Below are 25,871 nucleotides of genomic sequence, written 5' to 3' on the forward strand. Positions count from 1 at the left end.
GCTCTCTTCAAAAAGTTATCTTGATGTTCATTTGATGTCTCATGGGGAAAAAACGTATGTGCCAGTTCACATGTAATGGCAGTAAATTGTGGGTTAATTAATTAACCCATGATTGTCCAGGTTGTATGCCCAGTACATGCCACTTTGCAAAATCAACCTCTGATCAAACCAATTGGAGATTGTTTCGTGACATGTGAACTCAAGACACTATGGGTTATTCATGGATTAAACGACCCACAGTTAACCTATGAGTAGGTTAATTAACCCACTATTTGCCATCTGGGTCATTGTAAAAAAGTATGCCTATAATTTGTGTGTGTGCAGAAATAAAATATATACCTCATAAATGTAGCTTGACAAGTGTATTGCTGATTAAAGCATCAGCTGCATCCACATCTTGCTCCTCTAGTAGTGCTGTTGTGAAAAGGAGATAACACACATGAGGGAACATTGCCTCCTTTGAATTATTTTATTAAGATCCATGTATTATATAAAATAGAACAAGAAAACCAAACAAATCTATAAAATCAAGTGAGCAGTCCAGATGACAAACCACTTCAAGCGCTGCTTTTGTGGTTCAGTTTGATGTCACTAGAATGCTGAGAGACATTCTGTATAGTTGCTGAGTGTATATAGCTACATAGAAAGCTGATATGTCTCAAAAGTATGCCAAAGTAAGCCGATAAGAAAGATGGCTTTCTCAAGCCATGATTGCTCTTGACAAAAGGTTACAACGATGCTAAACTGTAAAGATTACATCAAGCACCATTGAAGAACCATTAGGAAGAGCTTCACATTGAGCATTTTGAAAGAAGGTTCAGCAAATACCGCACCGTACCTGTGATACTGCCACTATCCTCTGTGTACCAGAAAAGGGCTTTGTTTTCAAAATAACCAGTACATCCAACCCAAGTGTAGGATGCAAATAAAGGTAAGGAAATGTTACCCTCAAAATTAACAGGTTAAGCCTTTCATTGAAAAGTTTGTGCATCCAAATGACACTGCCAGATTCTAGTGCCCTGAAATAACAGTGGCTCATATGCTCTTAATTGTTACACTAGAACTATTTTACATCTTCTCACAAAATAATCTAACTGTGCTTAAAGATGCACTATTTCCTATCGAAAATCTGAGCAGAGGAGTGCTATCCTCTTATCAAAGTGAGTAATGCCACTAGAAAATATACCCACAGGTTAAGAGGAATACTGTTTAGTTGAGATGAAAAGGGTCAAAACAGCACTCAGGACTTTGAAGAGGGATCTAACTGAAATACAGCTAATTGTACCAAATAGAAACCACAAGGTATTAGATTCAGTATTGAGTAGAGTCTAACCTCCAATCTTTATCACAGTCATAAATATTGTGACCTTTTCCCAGCAACCCTAAACAAGCCCATCATCTGGCTTCTTGCAAAAGTACAGGGTTGGCACTTGCTTAGCCCATACACAGTACTTCACAGGATAGTGGTTTTATCCAAGACAAAATAGATTATTCCATAACATGTGAATGCAACATAAGTTAAGTATTAAGGTGAATGAGAGAAGAGCTCTAAAGAGAAAAGAACAAGCTCTTAAGTATAATGTTGTTTAAATGTTGCAATAAACATGCATGTTAATACCCTGTCTTTGGTACAATTTAAAATCAAAAGGAGGCCGGATGAGAAACAACACATATACACTGTCAATATGAAAGAGAAATACATTTTCAAATACAATTGTTAACACAAAATTAAACCCAAACGTTAATTAGTAAGAAATATCGAGTTCATGAAATGTGGACAAGACTCACTGTTCACTATTTTATGAGAACTGTTTGGTTGCAATAAGAAAGGTTACTTTAACCAAGTTAAAGACTTGTTTTATTTCTACTTTAGAGGGAGAAGTGAAAGTCGAACAGTTCTGTTCTCCGATTTCATCTCAACTGTACGTAAAAGCCACATACATACATCCACACACATGCACACACCCCTTAATCGGAACTGAAAATGACTTATTTTTTCGTTTTTAACTGAAAAGGTAGATCCTGGGAGTAAGTGCAAAATGCAAAAATCAACTGACAGGAAATGCTGAACAGGCAGCATAATTAAAATACAAAATATTTTATATTATTGAACTATTAAACGGGTAATGTTCACTGTTTCTGTAAAACTTTGGAACCACACAGCTGATTTCTTAAATCTAGTCCATGTCAACTTCCAGAACTATTAATGAATTAATTAGCTTCATTTTTTGATGCTTCATCGAAGTTTTCTACAAGATCTGAAAAAGATGGAAATATATAATACTGGAATGTTAAGTAGCAGAGTCAAAAAGAAACATTTTAATTAAAATAAATATTTTACCTAGAAGACTAGTATATATAATATAATTCCTTCAAAATATAATAAATGTAGGATTAAATTCAATGTTATGGTAGCAGAAATCTGCTAGCGCAGCAGGACTCCCTCCCTCTCTCCTTCCTCCCACAGCCCTCTGTGCTAACCAAAAATCTGCTCCTGAGGATTTCCCAGCCAGCCAAAGAAAATTTTGAGGGCACGCAGGGGGCTGCCAGGTGAAGGACGACGACACACAACTGGATTCAACCTATTATTCATTTTTACCTCTTTTTTGTCTTTCAGTGACTAGCATTTTTATTGCACATCCCCTGACTTACAATTGCACTAAGTCAGCAATAGAACAATCACCTTGTAACTGCCATCTTTATGCCTGCCATCAGACAATGGCAGCTCCTAGACTTAAGTCTTTTGTAGGGCCAGCCTATGAATAGTCATTCTACCAAACAGATCTGTAGCTCAATTCTGTGCTTTTTTACTTGGAAGTAAACTCCACTGTACTCAGTGGGTTTCACTCCCATGTAAAGTTGTAGCCCTAATCCCCATCAACATGGCAACCACGGAAAACACAAAAGAGACCTCTGCACAGCAACTGACAAGTACAACCAATATTTTGTCAATATTTTTCAGGTGTTTACCAACGGTGGCCTCAATACATGAAATCTTTGGACCTTAGTTGCAAATAATTTAGCTGCAGTTGTAAGTGTGACTTTTCTAAAATATAATGAATAAGGGGCTAAATGGCTTGAGGTTGATTACCAATTAATGTATGTATCTAGCAAGATTAAAAGTATTTGAAAGACAAAAGATGCAACAATGAGTAGCTCCCAGCTACTGTTTACTTTAGCTAAGTGCAGCTATCTGGGCTTGCTTGTTTTTAAAAGATTATGCTAACATTGAACCTACGATTTAAGTTATAAAACATCAGTTTAATAAGTTAGAACAAAATTTAACGGTAGGAAAATTCTTACCCTTTGCAGAAATGTTTTTCAACAATGCTGCAACAGGAATGTTTTTAGGAGACAACTGCAGAGTGGTAGCTAATCTACACTGTGAACTGCTGAACATGAGTTCACTGTAAAGTGCAGTTTCCTTATGGATGCACTGAACCTTAAGACAGGGAACAGAGGGGACAAAGGAGATGCCCATGATCTCACCCCATCTGAGAAGTACCTCTGTCTTTAGCACAGAGTATTCTTTAGAAACACGGCAAGCATACAGCCTTCTGTGCTTGCTTCCCTGGATTGAAGACACTGACAGTTACATAGTGTGTTATTCATATGATGCATCTTTCTGGTAATGTGTATGCTCAATCCACTGAACGGCCTCGCTAATTATGAAGAGAGCATCATTATGTATCCAGTCAAATAAACACCCACTAAAAAGCAGATTTATATATATAAAAAGGAAGCGAAATAATCCTACCGGGAACGTCATCATCTTCTTCATCAATATCTTCTGATTTTGGTACTTTGCTATCCAACACTAGGAAAAATACGTATAATAATTTATATATGGAACAAACAGAATTCTCTCAGTTTAAGACAATATGCCATGGCTAAGAAAAAGGACGTAGTTTATAGAACAAAAAGTGCAACTTGGCAAATAAAATTGGATTGTTTTTAGTGCAGACTTTGGCTCAATTCAGACAACACGTTAGTCAACGCAGTGTGAAAATTCCACTCAATGGTTGAGTTTTTAGAAGGTACTCCCCACACATGTTCTAACTCTACTGTTGTGTGACTGTAGGCTACTGTGGAATTAAAAACAGTAAAACCAATTAAAACGATTAAAACTATGTACAGGCTTGGTGAATTTAGCCATCAAAGGCTTTGTTAAAAAGCCTTTTAAAACAGATGTTGATGCATGTTCTTGCTTTTTAAGAGCTAGTGCCGAAATGGAGCTTGCCGCCGAAATGGAGCCAGCGCCAACACCAGTCAGGCCTCCATGGTGAGGGCATTCCACAGCCAGGGTGCCACAACAGAGAAAGCCCTCTCCCACGTCCCACCATAGCATACATCTTGAGCTGGTGGGACACAGAGGAGGGCTCCTCCAACAGATCTCAAGTCTCAGGCAGGCATATATAGGGAGAGGCACTCCCTCAAGTATCAAGGTCCCAAGCCATTTAGGGCTTTAAACAGCATTACCAACATCTTGAATTTCGACCAGAAGTGTATAGGCAGCCAGCGCAATTCCTTTAAGATCAGTGTTATATGGTTTCTGTGAGATGTACTGGTCAGCAGTTTAGCTGCTGCATTTTGCACTAGCTGTAACTTCCAAGTCGTCTTCAAGGGCAGCCCCACGCAGAGTGCAAATTAGGAAAATGCATCTTTGCTTTTAAGCAAAATGGCTTTTCAATAAAACAAAATATATGGTTAGTGAAAACTACTCTTTTTAAATTCTTCTATTAGGATAGTTTTAAAACAGTTTGATCATAAGCGATAAATAAATGCATTGCCTTCATGATTCTGAAAAGCAGAGCCTTATTTAAATTTTAGTAAGTGTGGGCAGTGTGATGTGTAGTGGATGCAGTGTTAGGTTCAAAAATGGGTTAACCCTAATTTGCCCCCTGAGATCCTGGGAGGAAGTATGGGATAAAACTGGAAGTTTTCAAGGCTGCAATCTGATACAGTTATCTAGGAGTAAGTTCCATTGAGCTCAGTGGGACTTAGTTCTGAGTAGACATCTCTAGGATTTCACTATGTCTCTAACTTGTTTTGGACTACAACTCCTAGCATTCCTGACCACTAGTTCTGGTAGCTGGGGCTAATGAGAATTAAGTCCAAAGCAACTGCAGGACACCAGCTTCGGGAAGGCAACCCACAAAGATCCATTTTCTCTTTCCATTACAACTTCTGTTCAGTACAACTTCTCTTATATTCATAGCACTCCAAAAATCACTCCTATAAGTATCTCATTAATTAGTGTGCACAACACCATTTTCAAAGCCCCTTCCCCCCCAATGTATAAGCCTTCAGTCATGAATCTGGGATGTGGAAAAGTCCACATAAATGATATAACGAACGAAAGCACAATACAAGGCACCCATAGAGTTCATAAAATCAAGGGAGTAAGCAAGCAAACTATTAAAGGCTTGATTTTAATTAAACGCTGTAGTCCTGTGTATAATTAACATAAGAAGAGCCATGCTGAATCAGACCAAAGGACTATCTAGTCCAGCCTTTCTCAACCTGGGGCGCTCCAGATGTGTTGGACTGCATCTCCCAGAATGCCACAGCCAGCAGAACTGGCTGGGGCATTCTGGGAGTTGTAGTCCAACACATCTGGAGCGCCCCAGGTTGAGAAAGGCTGATCTAGTCCAACCTTGTATTCATACAGTAGCCAACAAGCTGCCTGTGGGAAGCCCACCTGAATGCAATAGCACCCTCTAACTCGTGTTCCTTATTTAGGGGGAAAAAGTCCATTAAACACAGTAGGACTTACTTCTGAATAAAAGCAGTCATGCTACAGAAACTCTAGAGAAACTATGGATGCAATAAAAATTTCAAATCAGATGGCCTGCAGCACAAAAAGAGCTATCTAAATTAAGAAAAGCTGATCCTTATAGCTAAACAGGAGATTTGTGTTAATAATAAAAGCATGGAAATAAAAATCACACAATTCAATTTTTGGGGGGTTGTTGTCTCAGACAGGGATACCTACCTTGCCTTGGGAACTGTTCAGCTAACTTTCGGAGACTTGTTAAGCTGTCAGCACCCAGCTGGCTTAAAATGCCAGGTAGCATTTCCGTGATTGGTTTGGCTTCAGCATGACCAGTAATAGCAAAAGTGTTTGCGGAGAGCGAAGCCTGGACCTTGGGATTGTTGAAGTGAATAACTGTTCCATCGTCTTTTATCATATTCACCTGTTTTAAACATAGATCTATTAAAAGGCATGCATCTTAATTAGTACATGAGAAAGTATTATCAAATTAAAAGCTATCCATAACAAAAGTTGCACACATAATTGACCTGGCTTGAAAATGAGAGCGAGATGTATATACTGTATGCACTTTTATTTTATGTATATTAGCATCAGCTGAGAGCACAAGGTGTTGTAAAGCAATCAGAATTCAGATTAACATGTAACTAAAGCATCAGCTTCAGATAAAAGGAATCTTTATAGCTTAACATTTTGTTCTACATGCTACATATTTTGATCAACATCAAAAAGGAATGATCAGACTTCAAAGCAAAAGCTTACAAATATAAAGGCACATCAACAATACAATTGTAAACTTCTTACAAACATGCCATTGTTTTTTATCAACATTGCAAAAAATAACTGGAAACTGATAGATCTTTAACACTTTGATAAAACTAACAACGCACTCTCAGGATTTGCAGACCTATGATTCATTTTCTAAGTTTTATGAAATCAGCAGGCATTTTAAATTGATTTCAAATTGGTTAAGTGTTGTAGTTTGGATGTGCCCCCAGGTAGCAATCCAGGCTGTCCTTTGTTTAATGCCCCTTTATTGCCTTATCCAAACTCAGAATGCCATACTGTCAAAGGACATCAGCACATTTTGAGGCCCAGCAAGACCTCTACAGAACACATTAGTGTCACTGTCCCTCCTCTGGAAGAGGCCTAAACCACCCAACCAAGTGCCAAACATGATTCAGCGGGTTTGCAACATTTTTCTACTTTCCCAAGTATCTTCTATATAACATTCATAAACCTACACATTCTCAGAAGTTCCTCTATTTCTCCATGACTTGTGAAACTCTCAGACTTTGAACCTCATGATGTTTAAAATTTGGTAAGGTTGCCAGGGGCCAGGAAAAATTGTTCCAGGGATCTGATCTAGCCCACAGGCCACCTTATGGTAAACCAAAATGAAAGATTTTACATTATTTCTATGATTAGACAAAGAATAGATAATTCAGATACGACAGAAGATATTTATACTGATATACCTCTTCAATGCCAGCAATATTGTTTACTGCCAATTTTTTGAGCGAACTCTGAAGTTTTTTATCATCAGCTGTTGCGGTTCTGTGGACTACCTTCTTCTTTCTACGAGCTGTACCCTGTACAATAAGGAAAACACACATTTCTCCTAGATGAAGAAAAATGTATCTAACACATCGACTTATCAAAAATAACAAAGCTATCCTGTGGCACTAATAAATGTATACCAACATATACACACACACACACACATTAGGCAAGAGCCTATTTCAATAGATGCTTGTCAATGTATCAAACTTAGATGAAGGAATGGCAAAGTAAGGCATTCCACATCATCCCAGTTGTTGCCAACATGGCAAAAAGGGAAACTTCATTCAATGACAGGCTCCACTAGGGAGAAAAAAGGAAAGTTGAGGGTGCATGATCATATGCCAAAAGCAGTGGAATTGCTTAGACTTCAACGGGCCTCCAGTTGCAAGGGTCAACTCTGTTTCTGCTGCCATTCCTTTAAGATGGAGACAATCCCTTTCCAGTCTCATGTGCTCTACGCCCTTAAAAACTTGCCAGTAATAGACGCTTAGGCACCACAAGACATACTACTCTAGTTATTTTAATTTATTATGAATACACATTGATTTGATTTATACCCCACCTTTCTACCAAAATATAGCACTCAAGGTGACTTACAAAAACAATTTAAAATAAATTAAGGCTGCAATCCTATCAACTGCACCCTTGATGAGCAAAAGCCCCCAAACTCGGAGGCTTCTGATCATCCAATGCGAGGTGGGAGGGCTAGTGGAGTGGATCTTTGCCTCCTTGTCCTCCTAGCCCTGCTTTTTTTGGGGGGGGGGGGGCTATATGGACTTTTTGGCCTATCTAGCGATGCCATTTCAGAGGAGGAGGAAAAGAGGCTGAAACAGGTGCAGGACAGCTAATATGCTGGCCTCTCTGCTCTCCTCCCCTTTTTCTCCTCTCGGAGGTCAATTTTCTGACCTCAGAGAGCAGCCATTGCAGTTCTTTCTGCACCAGCTATGAGGAAGCTGGGGAGGAGGTTTGATCTCCAACTCTCCCTTACAAGGTCGGAGTGTTGTCTCTGACCTCAGAGGGGAGAATGCCCAGTATCCTTTGGCCCCTAAGACACTGTCAGGAGACCATAGGATTGCTCCCTAAAATAATAAAAAAGCATTAAAATATAATAAAGACATAGCAGCTCAGTTCAGACAACACATTTCTCAACGGTGGTTTCAGAATTCCACAGTGGAGGGGGTTTTTTTAGAAAACACTCCACGCTGAATATCCACACTGTGCAGAGAAGAGTTCCTGCACAACTGTTGTGTTGTGTGGAGGGCTCCATGGGAGTTTTCCGTTGAGTTGACTTTTCCCAGTGGCTACAGAGTTCTCTGGCAAGAGCGGTGAAAGGAACGAATGCTGCTCTAGGAGAGCTGCTGGGATTGTGATTTTTTGCAGCAATGGCTGATGGGATACAATCAGGAGGACAGGGGGAGGAAAGAGGGTGGAGGAACTGTCAAACAAACATCTTGTTGCCTTTTACGCAACTCCACAGTACCCCACAGTCACACAATGGTGAAGTTAGAACATGTTGTGTGGTGAATACCTCCTAAAAACTCAACCATTGAGTGGAGTTTTCCCACTACATAGAGAAACATGTTGTCTGAACTGAGCCAGCAACTTCAGAATAAAAGCAGCAAGCAAACCAACAGACCCACTCCCAGAGCCTGTCTAGACAAGAGGTTTGCCCTGGAGTGGATTCAGAGTGGTGGCAGGTCATTTATATGATACAGCCGTCATCCCGCAGCCATCCAGGGGCAAACCCCCTAAACTCTACTTTAAAAAAGTTGGGCACTTACCCTGACTTTTTTTTAAGTGGAGGCGTGCCACAGCCAATGGCGCCCCCTGATTGGTCACCATCAGCTGGAGAAGGGCTGGTTAGGGTGCTGCGCATCCCTTTCTTCCTCCCCCTCCAGCTGCCCTGTTGCTCCCCGCCCCCAATTAAAAAAAAATAGGGAGCGAAAGGAACAGGGCAACCAGAGGGGGAGGAAGAGGGAGACATGCAGCACTCGAACTGGAGTTTGGGCATCATGCATCCCTCCCCCTCTGGCTGCCCCATTCCTCCCCCCCCCCCCGCCACTGTTGTTTTTTTAATCTGTAGATGAGAAGGTTCACATCTATAGATTAAAAAACAAAAAAATGGGGTGGGATGGGGGAGAGGAACCGGGAGGCCATAGGGAGGAGAGCCGGCTGCCCTGTTCCTCCCCTCTCCCCAGTGCTTGGCCAAGCAGCGGCAGCAACTCCTCATTGGTGCTCCTTCACGTGCAGATGCCAAGAAGGAGCACCAATGCAGGAGCCTGATGCCTCGCAGTGCCAATATCAAAACAGGGCCTCAGGCTAAAGGCTTTCTTGAATAAAGTGGTCTTTGCTTGCCAGTGGAAGGATGGCATTATATTAATGCACCATACTGTGGCTTCCTGTGGGAAAATCTGCTTTGCTTTTGGCGGGTACATTTTGCCATAAGATAGCTCAAGAACAACAAGACAACCTGCACCTATTTCCTTCTAAAACAATGTAGTCATCATTATTATAACTTAAGGCATGAATCAGGCTGGACATAGGCCTGTGGAAAACAAAGAGCAACAAACCCCTAAAGTTTGGGAAACACACACACACGTGTGTTCACATGCACACACGCGTGTGCGTGTATGATATATATATATATATATATTATATATATATATATATATATATATATATATATATATATTAATCCTATTTACATCCAATAATTATAAAGGAAAACTATGATATGCCTATATTCACTACTCATACCTTTCCACCTATTCGGACCTGAGCCTGAAGTTTAGCCAGCTTTTCTTGATTCATCTTGCTTTATCTGAAAAATAAATATAGTGACTAGGTTTACAACGTATCGAGCCTGTTCAGTCAACACACTAAGCCATGGTTAGGCTGCTAACCCTTTTGCAGCAAATGGTGAGTTTAAACCATGGTTATGTATCCACCCTGGTTAGAAATGGTTCAAATTACATGCTAAGTCATATTTCACAAGACACGCTAAGCCGTTCAGCTCAAAATGCCTAATCACAGTAGTTTAGCATGTCATTTGATTACTGGAATCTCACTGAGATTCCAGTATTTCACTGCCTTTCAAAACAGCAAGTATATGTATTTTAATACACCGTGAAAGACAAGTAACTTTCAACTCAGCTTCTGAGAGGCGGTTGAAGCATCGAAATTATATTGCTGTTTCCCACTCCCTAATCCTGGATTGTCTTGCCCCTTCCCCCCCCCCCCCCACATCCCTGTTGCTGGTAATTGGTTTTACAGCCACAGCACTGACCTCAACTGCAGCACCTGCTTTTCCCTATATGGCCTACAAGATTGAATGGCACCCAAGCACTCATACAGGAGAACACAAAGGCATGCACTCAAGAACATGGGAGCAAGTGAGCTAAATGTGACCCCTCTGGGCAATCCCAGTCTCTGGAGTAAAAAGGGTTTTGCCCGTTTCAACTGTGTCCCAAACGGAAGCCTGTTTAAGTTGTCACATCGCAACAGAACTTAGAAAGAATTAAACCTGCCTCTATCAGCATATTCCCACATTTTTATCTGCATAGTTTCACCTGGGTACCATTTCTTAACCATGGTAGACTATGACAGAAAGTTGGGAATATGTGTGACAAAGACAGAAAATTTGGGGAACTGGATATCAGTTAGTTACATCCATATCTTGCTCATCCGCTAGGGAGCTTATAGAAGCATTTTACCCGTCCTATGGTGTAAATGACATAGAGACAGTGACTTACCCAAAACTACTTGGTGACCTTCATAGCTGAGATTTGAACCTGGGATTCTCAATCTACCATAATAGGTTCACTTTAAAGCAGAATTCTAAACATATTTACAATGGGTTCAAGTAAGTGCGCATAGGACTGTTGCCCTAAAAAATACAGAAGGCCCAATCCTAAATATACTTACATGCAAGTAAAAGCTAACTAACACATTATGCTTTTGTATACAGTGGATCATGCTCATATACAAAGATATGTATAATATATCATAGGACTGTAATTGTGAGCACAAATTGGGGAACCAATAACTGAATCACGAAAATACACACTCATTCAGCCTTTGCTATGTAACATATCATAGATGAGTCTACCCTCTATAGAAAAACACTTAACCAGATAAGGAAACCATTCCACCTATTTTAATGAAATTTATGAATATGTTTTGCTTAGAATTTTATGATTATTTTCTTCTTACTTAAGAGTACAGTCCCACAGATCCAAGTATATCTAGGACTGGGGCAGAAAAATATTAATAACCAACAGAGACACATCAAATAACTAATTTGCACTTGTACTATTTGGGGTCTGCACTATTCTGCACCTAGCACTATTTTATGTTTGTTTACACTGGGGTACGAATTGCTTCCATTTAATTTTTTTTAAGTCCATCCCATATTAGAGTCTAAGCCATGACATTAACCAATCATCAAGTTGCTATGGAACTAGACAGATCTCCAAGTTAATAATCAGCTTAAATCTTATCAGAATTGGAATCCCTGTAGGATGAAAATGACGTCTAATTGTACATTTGGCAGGGAAGCACAAACTTCCCTTTGATGAGTTGAAGGAGAAAGACGTTCTCAGAAACAAGAAACCACAAATCCTTTATCAATGACTTGACAGAGAGATTTCACCATATGATATACTGAACCCTGAGATTATAAAAAGCTCAATTCACAATGGAAAGACACAATGAAAATTGACTTTATTTCAACCTTGAATAATGGAATCTTTGGCACATCTACAAAAGAGGATGAAACAAGCAAGAAAAGTACCTCCTCGAAGAAGAAAATTAATAGTCAGAACCTGGACACTGGGAAATCCAACTCTACAGTAGGAAAACACCCAGATGAGACGCTTTCCATTCCAGGATATCAGAGAAATCTAAATGCTGATTCAGAGGATAGTAACCAACTAGTCATGGGAATGGAGATTTTATTATTCAATCTCAAAAGGAACAGGAACATTCCTTATTTCAGAATATTATTACTCCACTGATCCTTATTCCATTACATTTACACATAAGGTATACTACAAGTCCTTAAAATGAGAGTGCCAACAAATAGTAAGTCTGCATAATGTAGGATTCAATCTTACAATATACAAACTCTAATACAAAGGAGCCCATGCACTGAAGACCAAAACCAATTTCACCAAAATAAAAACATGGCAACTGATTGGGGGAAGAAATCTATACATGGGGAGTGCAAGCTACCCAATGGGTGGAACGCCCCCACATTACCAATTTCCAGAGACAGTGATAGGGAGGGAATATTTCCTAAGGAATAAAAAAAACGATTTCCCAACGAGGAACCCCCTACGCCCGTGTGGGGACAATCCCTCAATATCCATCCCTGAGGAAACAGAAGCCCGTCACAACATTATTCCCCTCTAAAGGAGGAGATGGGGCCCCAGGAAAGCGAGGTCCTGAAGGAGTATTTATCCTTACGGGCAAAAGCGTCCCCGCTGTGGGCTTCAAGAAAGAGGAGGAGCTTGGAACCACAGCACCCCTCGCTAGCCTGATTCTGCTGCGGAAAGGAGCTTGAATAAAAGAAGGGCACACACAAGCCAACCCTGGCGAACGGAATAAAGGGGGTGTTATGGCCAAGGGCCCCACAGCTTTAAGTACACAAGCAACCCATAATAGGGGTTACCGTGGGCGACTAATGGCCAGGCCCACTCTCCTTACCCCCACCCCTCGCCACTTGCTCCTCGGCCCACCACCGCTCATGGTGCTCCACGCGGGCGGGAGTTAGAAGAGGGGAGACCGTAATTTCGATCTGTGTGGGAGTCATGAGGGGCGCAAGGGACACAGGGAGGGGGTGTCAAGCAGGAAGTTTTCACCTCAGTCCGACGAACCTTCTGAAGGCAACACGCGGCAAGAACAAGATGGCGGCTAGGTGGGGGAAAGAGAGGGGCCCAGAGAAAGGAGGCCTCGGACCACGGGATCGTTGCCCCGCCCCTCTCCTCCGATTGGAAGAAAAACAGGACTCGTCTGCATAATACGGGCGGGGGCCACCTTCGTCCTCTCTTACTGTTTTCCCTACCTAGACAATACAACTACAAGCCTCAGCCGGCAGTGCCGTAGTAGTATGATAGACGGGAGGAGAAAGGGAAGAGAGGAGACGTTTGGAGCGATGTATGCTGGGAGTTGTGGTCTTCCTTAGGAGCGGTGCGGAAGAATAGTATACCGATTCGGGGTAGACAAAAAATATTACTTGTCTGGCATGTTGTAGGAAAAAAGTGGTATTTTTAAGTGCATTTGGATTTTTATTTATTTATTTTACTACATTTATACACCGCCCCATAACCAAAGCTCTCTGGGCGGTTTACAGAAGTTAAAACAGTGAACATTAAAAACAAGTATACAAAATTTAAAACCATCAAGAACATAAGAACAATATCCTTTTTAAAACAACTATTCTGGGGTCAAGTAAGGGCAAACAAACTCAGTATATGTTGTTTTCCCAGGTTATGTTGTGTACACTATTGGGGGGGGGGGAGAGACACAACCTGCTGTCCTCCAGATGTTTTGGATTACAACTCCCATCAGGCCCTGGCAACATAGCCAATGGTCAGAGATGATGGAAGTGAAAGCATCAGGTTGCCTAGCCCTGCAATAACCCATGTCGTGGATGAAAATGAGTTTGAATTTCTGAGACTAGCTTTTCTAAAATTATTTTCTTTCCCACTCCCCTGTCACTCTCTAAAACTTCAATCCTATATATCCACTTACCTGGGAGTAAGTCCCATTGAACTCAATAGGATTTTCTTTTGAATAAGTCCTACTGAACATAGAGTTTGCAGCCAAGTAAACACGCAAAAAAAAAGTATGTTGAAATTGGACAGGTTCTATCTGTGTTTAATTACATTTTTTCAACCTTAGCAGCTTTAGATAAAATCCTATTATTCGAGTCTTATTAGTGCCTTTCACGAGCCATCGGCGCAGAGTCTGCCTTTTAAAATATACATGAAACGAACCGCCCAAATAATTTTCCTTGGACAACAAAAGCGACTTTTTAACAATACCTGTAGGTCGAATTTCCAGTGAGGAAGGAAGGAAGACACTTGAAGCAACTTTCTCATGTAGGGAGTGTGAGAGCGGTGTCTACCCCCACTTTTTTTAAAAAAAATAACTAACCCCGGACCCAATTCTACGAAGCACCTCCCACATCCGTCCGATAACATCACTTCCTTTAAAACAAAAAAGCTGACTTGGATCAATCGGATAGTGCTTAGGCTGAGAGAGGTTCGCGTATACTGAGTGGAGTAATTGTCCTGGTAAAGATCTCGCCGGGCATCATGAAAGTTCAATTAGCAGCGCTGTCCCCTTTCTGCGTGTCCTTCATTTGCCAATTGCTGGTCGCTGTTTCTGCTGGAGAAGCGTTTGGAAAGGGTTAGACATCAATTTTCTTTCCGTTTTTGTCTTGACGTGCGTTTTTAAATGAATATATTTTGCAAAATTAAATAAGCAAAGGTTTTCATACCGAGGGTTTCAGTATCCACAAACGGTATTTTTAAAAAATCTTTACCTTTTCCTTTGTAAACAAAATTCTTGTCGGAGAGAATCGGTTTCGAGAGAGGAGTTTTCCCTCCTAGGCCATGAGTTATTCATGAGTAGCCAAGGAAATCCATTCATAGGAAAGAAGAGGCGGAGTTGGGTGGGCTCCTTTATGTTTTCAAAGTTCCGTTCAAATACAAGATTTGTAGTCTGAAAAAAAAGAGAAAGAAATGAAGAGATGATCCCTATTAGTTCTGAAAAACACTTAAACTGTTCTCCATTGATAAATTCTGTAATTAGCTTTTCAGATAAATTAAAATTAAATGTTTTTCTTTCCTTGCAGAACAATTTGTCTAAAACGCTTTTTAAAGAGTGGTGTTTTTTTTTTTACTTGCTATAATTAAATTAGGTCAAGATGTCATCTCCTCATCCTGTCTTGTCTGTTAAAATTTTGCTTCTCTCCTGTTTCAGTGTGTAAATCTTACATGACATGTAAACTTGTTTAGAGGGTGCCGCACTGAACTGAGTTGGGCTTATTTCTGAGTAAGCATGTATACCAAGGGTGGCAGCCTTGCAATTGCTGTCTGTCTGTCTGCACCAGTTTTAAAAGCCCTGTATAAATGATCAATCCAACCTATTTACAAGAGCAATCTCTCTTTCCCTGGTAGCCTGCATGTGGGAGAGGGGAGAGAGAATGAGGAAGACAAAGAAGGGGTGTCAGAAAAAGAGAGGAGATTGTACTTGTCTACCAACAGAATGTAGCCCTCAATAATAATAATGATGATATTTTTTTTAAAAGGTTCAACTGCCTGTGCTATTTTGAATATTGTAGTTATTTGGCCTTTCATGTTTCTTATGATTTCTCAGATTTTCCTTGTCTGCGGTATTCAGGCCCTCACACAATGACTGAAAATACATAAAAAGAAACATGTGTATGGTTACGTTTATTAACAAAATTCAATTATTTTGCATTCCAGCTTATTCTGTAGTTATCAAGCAATAAATAGATGTTCGTAGGTTGAAAGTGGGAAATAAAAAGCGACTATTGATTATTGCATATGTGTTATATAGTTTGTTTTCTGTCCTGCTTTGTAATGTAACGGTTCAGTCCCAAAAACAGAAAATTGGCCATGACTGCAAAAAAACCCAATTTAATATTTATAAAATTGCTTTTCTACAAATGTACACAAGGAGAGGTATATCATAAGCTGGCAAACTCTATTTCAAATACAAGTCCCATGTTTAAAGAGGGAAAAACCCAACAATAAACATACATATGTGGATTTAGGCTGGGGTCCCCAACCTTTTTGGACCCTTTCGCACATACAGGAATTTGAGATAATGCTGTAGGCACCACCACAAAATGCCTAATCAGTGGGTTGCTGCTTTGGCATCTACCTTTCACATCTATGGATCTTAGGCTGCTTCTTATTCAACAAAAACTTTTGTGTCTATTGGACATTGCAATGTCTCTTTAAAAAGGGATTGTCTAATTCAGCTAATTGCTTTCAGAGCAATGCTACTTTTAAACATATGTTTTGTCAATATCTTGTCCTTTTACGCAGAAAAATATTGTACTGGAACTGTCTTTAATATTCCCTGATGCACAACACCCTTTTAAATTATTTACCTGATGCATTGAAATGAACAAATGGATTTTCTGCATCCTTTTGATAGCTAAAATATGAATATTACAACAATGGAAGTATAAACACTCACCTCCTATAATGCAATGCATTGCGGACCTTACCATACTTTAAAAGGGTAACAGACATCACTTTCAAGCAGATACTTATTTGGATATTTGGTCCCATTTTGTTGCAGCCCATGTATAATTGCTAGACAGTTGTATAGATTTCATACAAATCCATGTATGTATATTTTTTAAAAATGAGAATTTTTTCATCTGATACCTAAAAATCTGCTGTACTTGTACCTGCAAAGCAGTCTTAAAATAATCAGTATTCAGTGGAATTTTAATAGTACAATTTGGAGGGATGGATAGATTGCAAATTGGGATTACAGTTCTTAAATTACTTCCTCCAGAATAACTTCACTGAACTTCCTGGAGTCAGAGGATATTCTGAGTAATGTTATCTGTGATAACCATGCATTTATTTCATCATACATGATTAAGAGTGCAATCCAATCAGATTCTCCTCTCTGGGTACTCTTAAGTCTCTAAATTTGGTGGCTTACAAGTATCCAATGTAGAGCAGCAATGCATTGTGCCTCCCATTCAGCTTTTAAGCTAGACAGGCATTTTCACACATTTAGCAGTGGCTTCAGGGAGGGGAAGGGAAAGCAGCTGGGACAGCCATAGGATAACTTGTATGGCTTCCGCCCTGATCTTCTCCAGTCCCCGCCCCTAGAACTGCCCCCGTTTCCCTGCCTCCATGCTCCTATTTTCCAAGCATGGTGAGGTAGCTGATGCAGTTCCCCATTCCCTGGGGGGCGTGCATAGTTTCCTGGGTCCAAAGTCAGAGCCCTGTTTCTCACCAGGAAACTGAAATATCCTCTGTCCCCCATACTCTGTCTAGGGGACATAGGATCACACCCTAAATATGGGAAATTATTTTTCCCTCCTGTGATAAATGTTCTAAATTATGTAACATATATCTATCTTTCCTTTCCAAGGTTTTGGAGATCATATTCACTGGAGGACACTAGAAGATGGGAAAAAGGAGGCAGCAGCCAGGTATGTTGAAATCTTGTTTTATTTATTTAAACAGATATATATTATAACACTATGCAACATCAAACAAAAAATAAATTCCTTCTGAAATGAAACACAAAGATCATTTCGTAGTAATGAAGAAAGAGTATGGATTAATATCTTGAAATGTATCATTCCAGAATGAAACAAATATTACCCATTTTTCAGCAAACTTATTTTCCAGTAAGTGATTTTCCCTCGCACAAATATAATAAGTCTGTTTCATCATTGCAGCAATATCCTAAATTCTCAAAAAACAAAAACAAAAACCATCAACCACCAATCTGTTCGGGGGGAACCCTACACTTCTTCCAATGAGCAGCTATTGATATTTTGACAGCCATAAATAAACTGTTTCTACATCACAATTCTCTGTGTGAGCTTTAAGATTATTTAGCAACATTTATGTTCTTATGTCCTGTGATTTGTTCAACATATTGTAAAATTCTATGCCAGAATGGCTTGATTTTTGTCACAATGCCAAAAAGATACGTAGATAGTCTGCTCTTAATTGTCCACACCTCCAGCACCTCTCATGCTCTAATGTTTTAACTTATACAGTGTTAAGTAACATTTTTGCAATGCTTAAACATTTCGCTTTAAATTCCTTGCTATTATGTTTCTTCTGGTATTATACCATGTAGTGATTAGGAATGCTGCTCACATGACACTTGTAAATTCCAGGCATAATCCTACAAATGGCTTGCACATCTAGAAGTGAGTTCACATGAGGAAATGACACCATTTCCCCTCTGAGGTGATGAGTTACCCTGTACCCACTTACCTGGGAATAAGCCTTTGGAAACTCAATAAGTCTTACTTCTGAGTATGGGGTGCTAGTTGGAATTGCTGAGTGTTGTAGTCCAACACATCTGGAAGGCACCAGGTTGGGGAAGGCTGGTATAAGGAGACCACCTTCATATAAGCAGTCGTAAAATTACCACTAAGATGAATAGTGTTGCAACAGACTTGCAAATGGAGGGGGCATGGAATGTGAGAAGACATTCCTATCTCTTTGTCCCCACAATTTTCAGCATGGTAGGTGGATCACATTTCAACTCAACCTGGAGTTTACAACCAGGTGTAATCTCTGAGATTAATCCTGCAATTCTAACCACACTGGCTTGGATCCTAAAGTACTCTTATGTGAGTTGAAGGCCTGCTTTTTCCATATACTGTCTGCTCCAGACGATCCCACTAAACCCCAAGAGTGGGTTTGGGGTGACTGCATAGAGGAGAGGGAAGCCCTATTTCATGAATGGAACAGACAATCAATTCTAAACCACTAACTAGAGAGTAAACCCTGTTTCAATCTGTGGAATTTTCATCCTGTGCCAGTTTACATGGAAGCATATCTTGTACTCTGTATATAAAAAGAGCAAGATGTAGTAAAGATAAATGAAACTTCTTTCCTTATATAAACTACATTCTGTAGCTGTACTTTACAGTGCAATCCTATGAATATTTTCTCCAAAGTAAGTCTCACTGTATCCAACAGGGCTTGCTCCTTAGTAAGTATGTTTAAGATTGCACCCTTAAGAGGTATAAGGTAAGCTAATTTTGTGTTTCAATGTCTTCTCTTTTTTTAGTGGATTGCCTCTCATGGTAATCATTCACAAAACCTGGTGTGGCGCTTGCAAGGGTAAGATAAATTAATCTTCCTTGACAGCACTTCAGCATCCTTAACTGGACAGATATGTAATGTTTGTATAAAAGGGAATACAATTTTACAGATTTTTTCATTTTATTTAAAGTGTTACAGAAAAGAAAATGAGTACAAACAATCCCCTAATACTTAATATCAAACCAACAATTATATAGATATGTATAATATACAAAGGAAAAGGGGGAAAGTTTGATTGATATAATTACTATGGGAAGAAAGCTTAATCGAAATTGAAAGAAAAGTTAAAAGGAAAAAAAGGAAAAGGAAAATTAAAAGAAAATAAATAAAAAATATACATGTGCTGTAATCCTTCATTTGTTGTTACAATGTCCATATACTCAGAGCTGAAGCAGGCATACATTGTTGTACAGCCGGTTGTGATGCATATTGAGCGAATCTCTTCTATATGGCATTGAATGATGTTAATTCTGATTTTCCTTGAATTTGAAGCAAGTCATAAGTTATTTTTTCTGATATTGCCACAGACCATATATTTCTATACCATGCAATTAAATTCAAATTGTCAAATTTTTTCCACTGCTGCGTAATTGTCTGACGAGCTGCCGTCAACAAGAATATTATTAGGTCTTTACGTTTCAATCCAGTATTAAGTCCTTTGTATATTGATAATAAAAATAATTCTGGATCATATACATTTTTTCTTTAGTAATAACTATTAATTCTCTATGTACTGCTCTCCAGAATCCCTGTATATATGAGACCATAAATGAAAATACATGCCTTTTATCTTGCAGCCTCTCCAACAGAGGGGACTGCAAGTTTTAGTGATGTGTGCTAGTTGTACTGGTGTTTGATGCCATCTATGCAATATTTTCAGAAAAGTTTCTCGAATAGAAGCTGATATTGAGCTAAATGGTCTGTTGTCCCATAATTTGTTCCATCTGGCTTCCCCTAGCTCTCTTTCGAAATCACCTTCCCTCACTTTCCTCAAGTCCTCTACTGTGCCCATCTGGGCGTCTGTTAATATAGCATAAACTAAAGATACTATTCCCTTCCCTCCTTCCCCTACCATTAACAGTGCTTGTTCAAGTGGTGTTAAAGTTCTATGTGCATGTATCTTTGTGTTAGTATCCCTAAGGAGATGGGGTAATTGAACTTTTTGTAGCCATCCCAGGCCTAATTCTCCTATATCAGCTCATACAATTTTACAGATAATGTAACTTGTATATATATCCATTCATATGTAAACCCATAAGAATATACTAATTGTGGACACAAAATCAGCTACAGTAAAAAAGTAGACATGTAATCTGCAACATATACTGATGAATAAAGTTGCTTCAAGCTTGAGTGAGAAGGTAAAATTAATACAAACTATATACTTGTAGTTTAGCCATTTATTTTGCTTTTGGATCTTATAAAGCTGGAGGAAAATGTTGGGCAATGTTGGCATTGATGTAAGTATTGATCATGTAGATGTAATGGTGTTTTTCTTTTTGATTTGTATAATGTCTGTTTTGTACTGCTTTTTTATTGTATAAAATTAACAAATGCATGTTTGTTAAAATAGCAAGGTCTTTTTTAAAATGCAGGGATACTAGATTTTCATGACAAATTTTGGCTGTGATTCAGTAAGGGTTAAGTCACACTGAAATATATAGTGAGCTATGACTTGCCCTATGTTGGTTTCAGTGAGATTGACCTGCACTGCGATCCTTCCATGTCTACCCAGAAGTATGTTCCATTACATTCAATGAGGATTACTTCTAGGAAAATGTGCATAGCCTTCTTTCCCATTGAAATAAATAGGACTTTAGTTTGTCAGGACTAACTTTTCATGTTGATTTCAATGGGATCTAAACACGACAAACTTAGTCTACATCCAACCCTGTGAACCTTGTTTGCCACTTGTTTACTTTTTTGTCTTATTTAATTTTCCTTTCTATCCTTTTCTTAGCTTTAAAACCAAAGTTTGCAGAATCTAAGGAAATCTCAGAGCTTGCCCATAACTTTGTGATGGTCAATCTAGAGGTACGTTTCAGTTAAGATAGTTGCTATGATACCAAAATGGAGCATTTTCCCATCTTCATTTGCATGCTCTTTTTCATATATAAGTTATGTAGATACAAAAAACATAGTTTTAAAAAGTTATATACATTTCTGAAAAAAGAACAGTCTTCATTGATTTGTTCATAATTTTGCATTGTGCAGTCCTAAACATATTGAGTGGATGAACTGTTGTCCTAAACGTATACCCTGCTATTTTCATTAAGGGATATTATTGACAACAAAGTATAAGTAATTGTAGCAATTTGTCCTTTTCAAGTTATTTTTGCTTCCTAAAACCATGACTACCTTAAGGTGTATTTTAGGAAGGTAGGAATACCAAGTTAGACCATCTAGCTGAATATTGTCTACACTGAGTGGCAGTAGCTATCCAGGGTTTCAGGCAGGATTTTTTCTCAGCTTATCTGGAGACATCGGGGATTGAGCCTAGGACTTTTGCATGCTGTGTGTCTTTTATGTGCTATACCACTGAACTAGGGCTGTTCCCTTTTGATATACAGTAAGGCCGATTTTATGTGGAAGTAGGGCTAATGTTCTTTGACTTTATATTTTACTTGCAGGATGAAGAAGAACCCAAGGATGAAGCTTTTAGCCCTGATGGTGGTTACATTCCCAGAATCCTTTTCATGGGTGAGACATAAATGCAGTTGCTTATTATTAGGGGATACATTGTTGTTTCTATCATATTAATGTGTTTCATTGTTCTTTGTTTTATAGATCCCAATGGAAAAGTCCATCCAGAGATTATAAATGAGAGAGGAAACCCCAGCTATAAGTATTTTTATACCAGTGCTGAGCAAGGTACATGTTAATTAAGTTTAAATTGTTCTTAAGATTAGATGGCCCTGGCCTGAGCAGCTTTGTGACAACTTGTGTTTCACTAAAGATGGGCTTATAAACAAGGAATACAAAGAAGGTGGAGATGGAGCTCAATACCTTGAGGGGCCCCTTTTTTTTAAAGGCAATCTAATCCAGACACTGATTTTGTGCATTATCTATCTATGTCTTCCCATATATCAGGGTACAAAAACTCAACAGCCCCCGCCCCAAGCCCTGTCTAGTGACCTCCCCAGGAAGAAAAGAAAAATGCACTAGGAGTAGGTGCTGTGGTTCCTGTCATAGAAGCCTCCTTCTTAGAGCATCCCTAGAATGTCCTAGGAAGCAATGCTCAAAGGTTCCTGCCTGCTTCCTAGGATGCTCTAGGAACAGAACTTCTATGGCAGGAGTCATAAAGCCTATTTTTTCTACACTATTTCTGAAAATGTTCCAGTTAACAGAGTATGGAATGTCAGGATCTTTCAGCAAGGGAGTAGATTGCAGGGGTGGTGGAGGATAATGGCCAGGAATGCTAGGAGTTGAATTCCAAACCATCCGGAGACCTACTTTCTTCCCACCCCTACAAAAAAAGAGGTTGCTGAGCTAGGAGTCAAGATTCCTAGATGGCTGGCTGGTTTGAGAATGGGGGTTTCTGGAAGGGGTGTTGAACCTCTTTCAACAGGAGGATTGAATTCTATTTCAGAAAAGCTTTCAGAGGTCACATACCAATGGCGGGCATGGGCAAAGGAAGCGGGGCCAAGTACAAAAACAATGGCAGGGTATTTTAGCGTAAAGCTCTTACTGCCAATAAGTAAGCCTTAGGTGAGGCATTTCAACATATTAGAATGAGGAAAACAACACACACAGGCTGAGAAAGTAGCAAATGGTTGGTGGTCAAGGGAAGGAAAGTTGGGGCCAGGGGAAGGGGTGTGGTCATCTGGGGAATGTCAGGCAGGCTGGATTTTGACCCCAGTCTTGAGGTTCTGCACCCCCTCTCTGGCCCAAATCTATTTTCCTGCTGACTTGACTACCCAGGAGGGTACTATGAATCAACAATAAAAAGGGGAAGTTCCCCCAAAATGAATAATTCCCTAAAATAACAGAATGTGAAGAATTAGGGCTTAATTTTATTTTCCTTGTGATTTTTTTTAAAACTTGGTTATGCTGCCATTATATTTATGCATTTTGTCTCTGCTGCCATGAGGGATACACTTCAAGCATTCTGTCACAGATAATAGAAGCTGTATCAGGGTATTGACAAAGAATCACTGGTTTGTCAGCCCTCTTCTCTTCTTGTCAGCTGTTAGGAACAACAGGGGAGGGAAAAGTTGAACCTAAGAAGTTCATGGGAGTCATGAAAAGAAAAAGGGAAAAAGTCAAGGATTTTGTTGATACAGATAACCTGACTATTATTTCTGTGTGTGTTCCCCCAGTAACTTATGAAAGCTGTTAATTTTATTATTGCTTTGCTCAGTCATGTGAACTGAACCCAGTAATAAGCATCTCTTATACTTAATGTTGCAGTCATCCAAGGAATGAAGGAAGCCCAAGAGAAGCTGACAGGTGATGCTTTCAAGAAAAAACATCTTGGAGATGAATTATAATACACTGGAGATCTGTTTTATATAGGCTCAGAATCTAAAATAAGATATGAATCTTTATCCTCCCTAACTTTTTCAGATGAGGAACTGTAGCTGCACTGAAAAAAAAACTTTTCCTATTGATACCACAAGATCAAATGCTGTCTAATTTTCACACAATGAAATCAAATAAAGCATGATGTCCTCTCTTGTTTACATTTAAATGCCTATTTATAAGCGAAATAAAGCTAACACAGTAACTAATGAACAAATGAATAAGTGCTTCAACCGCAACAACATGACAAATCAGAGTTTCAATGGAATTTAAGACTTAACTCTTCTTAAATTACATTTTTCTATATTAAGAAAAGGCTGATATGTGATTTATAACGAGGACATTAATTTTATAGAATAATCTTTGACTATTATAAATATGCTTACAACTCTTGGTCATTTCAGTAGGAATTTCATCATCAGGAAGTTTAGGACCACAATCAATGATTTTGCTGTTACTATTTAATATGAACTAGAGCCCCAAGCATGAGCCTCAACCAAACCACATACACTAAACTGATCATTCTGCCATGAATACCATAAGTAGACTTATTTTCCTGCCTGCTCAAGGAGTGTCATGAAGAATATTGGACGTTCAAGTACATGTGTTCTGTTTCCCCTTATATATTGCCTGTTGTCCCTTCTGACTGCATTTAGCCACAAACATTGCTTTTACATTTGTGCATTAATCTTTTAGTTCTTTTGCAAAAGGAAGAAATAACATATTTAAATATTTTGTGTGAAAATCTGTCATGCTGAATGTTCTTGGTGGATGCCTTATATCATCATATTGTACTGTATTTTTGTACCAGGGTAAACAATAAAATTGATTTTTAATTTTTTTTTTAATTTTTCATTTCATTTTAAGAGGAGTGGACTAACATCCCCCTCCTCCTTTTAGGGACTGAACGCTTAATGTTGAAGTCATGGCATTAGTATTGAATGTCTCATCCTTTTTTTCTAAATGCTTATACACATTGACATCTGTAATTCTAAAATTCCCTTACATTCAATGGCTATGTCAATAATACTATTTTGTCAGCATTTAATAATGCCTCTTAGACCAGGGAATAGGTCTAAGAATTTGCCTGTTATGAAAATAAAATGACTTCTAATGGTTCTAAATAAGTAATAGCATTGGCATCTTACATTAGGTAATAATTGTGCAATCAGCCTTTAACAAAAGCAATACACTTCTTGCACACAAGGGAGAAACATACTGTATGCTAGCCAGGATGCTCCCAGATGATAGGCTTCTAGCACTACCAGTCAAAAGGCATTGGACAGCTATTCCATCTTTCTACTTAACAGATTTTCTGTGGTGAAATAGGCAGAAGTGAGGGGTAGAAATCTAACAGGCTGTCTGTAAAGTTTTGTGAACGAGGCAAAGGGGATTGCACAATCAAAGCCTCATCTGGAAGTACCCCTAGCTGACATAGTTAATTTACTGGTGCACTTTCCCCATTCAGAAAGCTAGGTTTCAGATTGAACATTTTGCTTTAGCTGACGTTGGTATCCCCTCTTAATACAATATAATCAAGAGTGGTTGCTTTGCTCATCTTTAGTGCTTAAAGGCAGAAAATGATCCATTAGACTTAGAGCAAAGTGAAGAGCTTTGATTAGTTATTGCTTTATACATGCTAAATCCCTAAATAAAAGAAATTAGTTGCCTATATGATCTTGGATTATGCAAATTAGATTCTCTCCCAAGCAATCTCTTTCTCTTTAGCTTGGTGGTCTATTCTCTACAACAGGAAATCGGGTGATAGTTCTGTCAGATGTGGTATGACCTCCCTGAGAAGGCACAATTAGATTCACTTTTACTAATAGTTCCTGTGTGTTTCAGGGCTGCCCTACCCATAATTTCCATTTCCCCTCACCAGGTGTGGTACTGCTGCCCTACCTGGGCTTATTTGGCCACACTGACCACAACTTACTATGCGAGGGCTAAGTGAGAGGGCTGCCCCGTGCATGACCCTTTTCTGTTTTTAATTAACCACCTACAATCAGCCAGGTCATATCTTGTGAGCATGATGTGTGAACACAGATCACTAGGTTAGACAACACAGTAGGCTGGGCTCGCAAGTCATGCTCAACACTCTATAACCTGGCCGATTGGACGTTAGTGGTTAAAAGCAGCAGTGGCTGATGCGCTGC

The 25,871-nt window shown here is 39.2% G+C and overlaps 2 protein-coding genes across 4 annotated transcripts; one reads left to right on the forward strand and one right to left on the reverse strand.

The window, feature by feature from the left end:
* Nucleotides 1-454: 454 nt before the first annotated feature.
* On the reverse strand, nt 455-14,449 carry BTF3L4 (basic transcription factor 3 like 4). 3 transcript variants are annotated; one of them, XM_063138920.1, is made up of 6 exons: nt 14,383-14,449; nt 10,094-10,157; nt 7,252-7,365; nt 5,996-6,197; nt 3,758-3,817; nt 455-2,258 (listed from the first exon to the last, which is right to left on the reverse strand). In XM_063138920.1, exons 2-6 carry the CDS (start codon nt 10,145-10,147, stop codon nt 2,212-2,214), a joined length of 477 nt encoding a protein of 158 aa, XP_062994990.1. In that variant the 5' UTR covers nt 10,148-10,157; nt 14,383-14,449; the 3' UTR covers nt 455-2,211. The 3 variants fall into 3 exon arrangements, with proteins under 3 accessions (XP_062994990.1, XP_062994973.1, XP_062994981.1); XM_063138903.1 differs by lacking the exon at nt 14,383-14,449 and adding an exon at nt 13,198-13,301; XM_063138911.1 differs by lacking the exon at nt 14,383-14,449 and adding an exon at nt 13,213-13,250.
* Nucleotides 14,450-14,566: 117 nt separating this feature from the next.
* Nucleotides 14,567-24,556, forward strand: TXNDC12 (thioredoxin domain containing 12). The gene is made up of 7 exons (XM_063118341.1): nt 14,567-14,749; nt 17,492-17,552; nt 19,160-19,212; nt 21,155-21,228; nt 21,825-21,894; nt 21,982-22,065; nt 23,605-24,556. The coding sequence occupies exons 1-7, from the start codon at nt 14,656-14,658 to the stop codon at nt 23,682-23,684; spliced, it is 516 nt and encodes a 171-aa protein (XP_062974411.1). The 5' UTR covers nt 14,567-14,655; the 3' UTR covers nt 23,685-24,556.
* The last annotated feature ends 1,315 nt before the right edge of the window (nt 24,557-25,871 follow it).

This window comes from Elgaria multicarinata, chromosome 1, assembly GCF_023053635.1.
Source record: "Elgaria multicarinata webbii isolate HBS135686 ecotype San Diego chromosome 1, rElgMul1.1.pri, whole genome shotgun sequence".
Classification (NCBI taxonomy): Eukaryota; Metazoa; Chordata; class Lepidosauria; order Squamata; family Anguidae; genus Elgaria; species Elgaria multicarinata.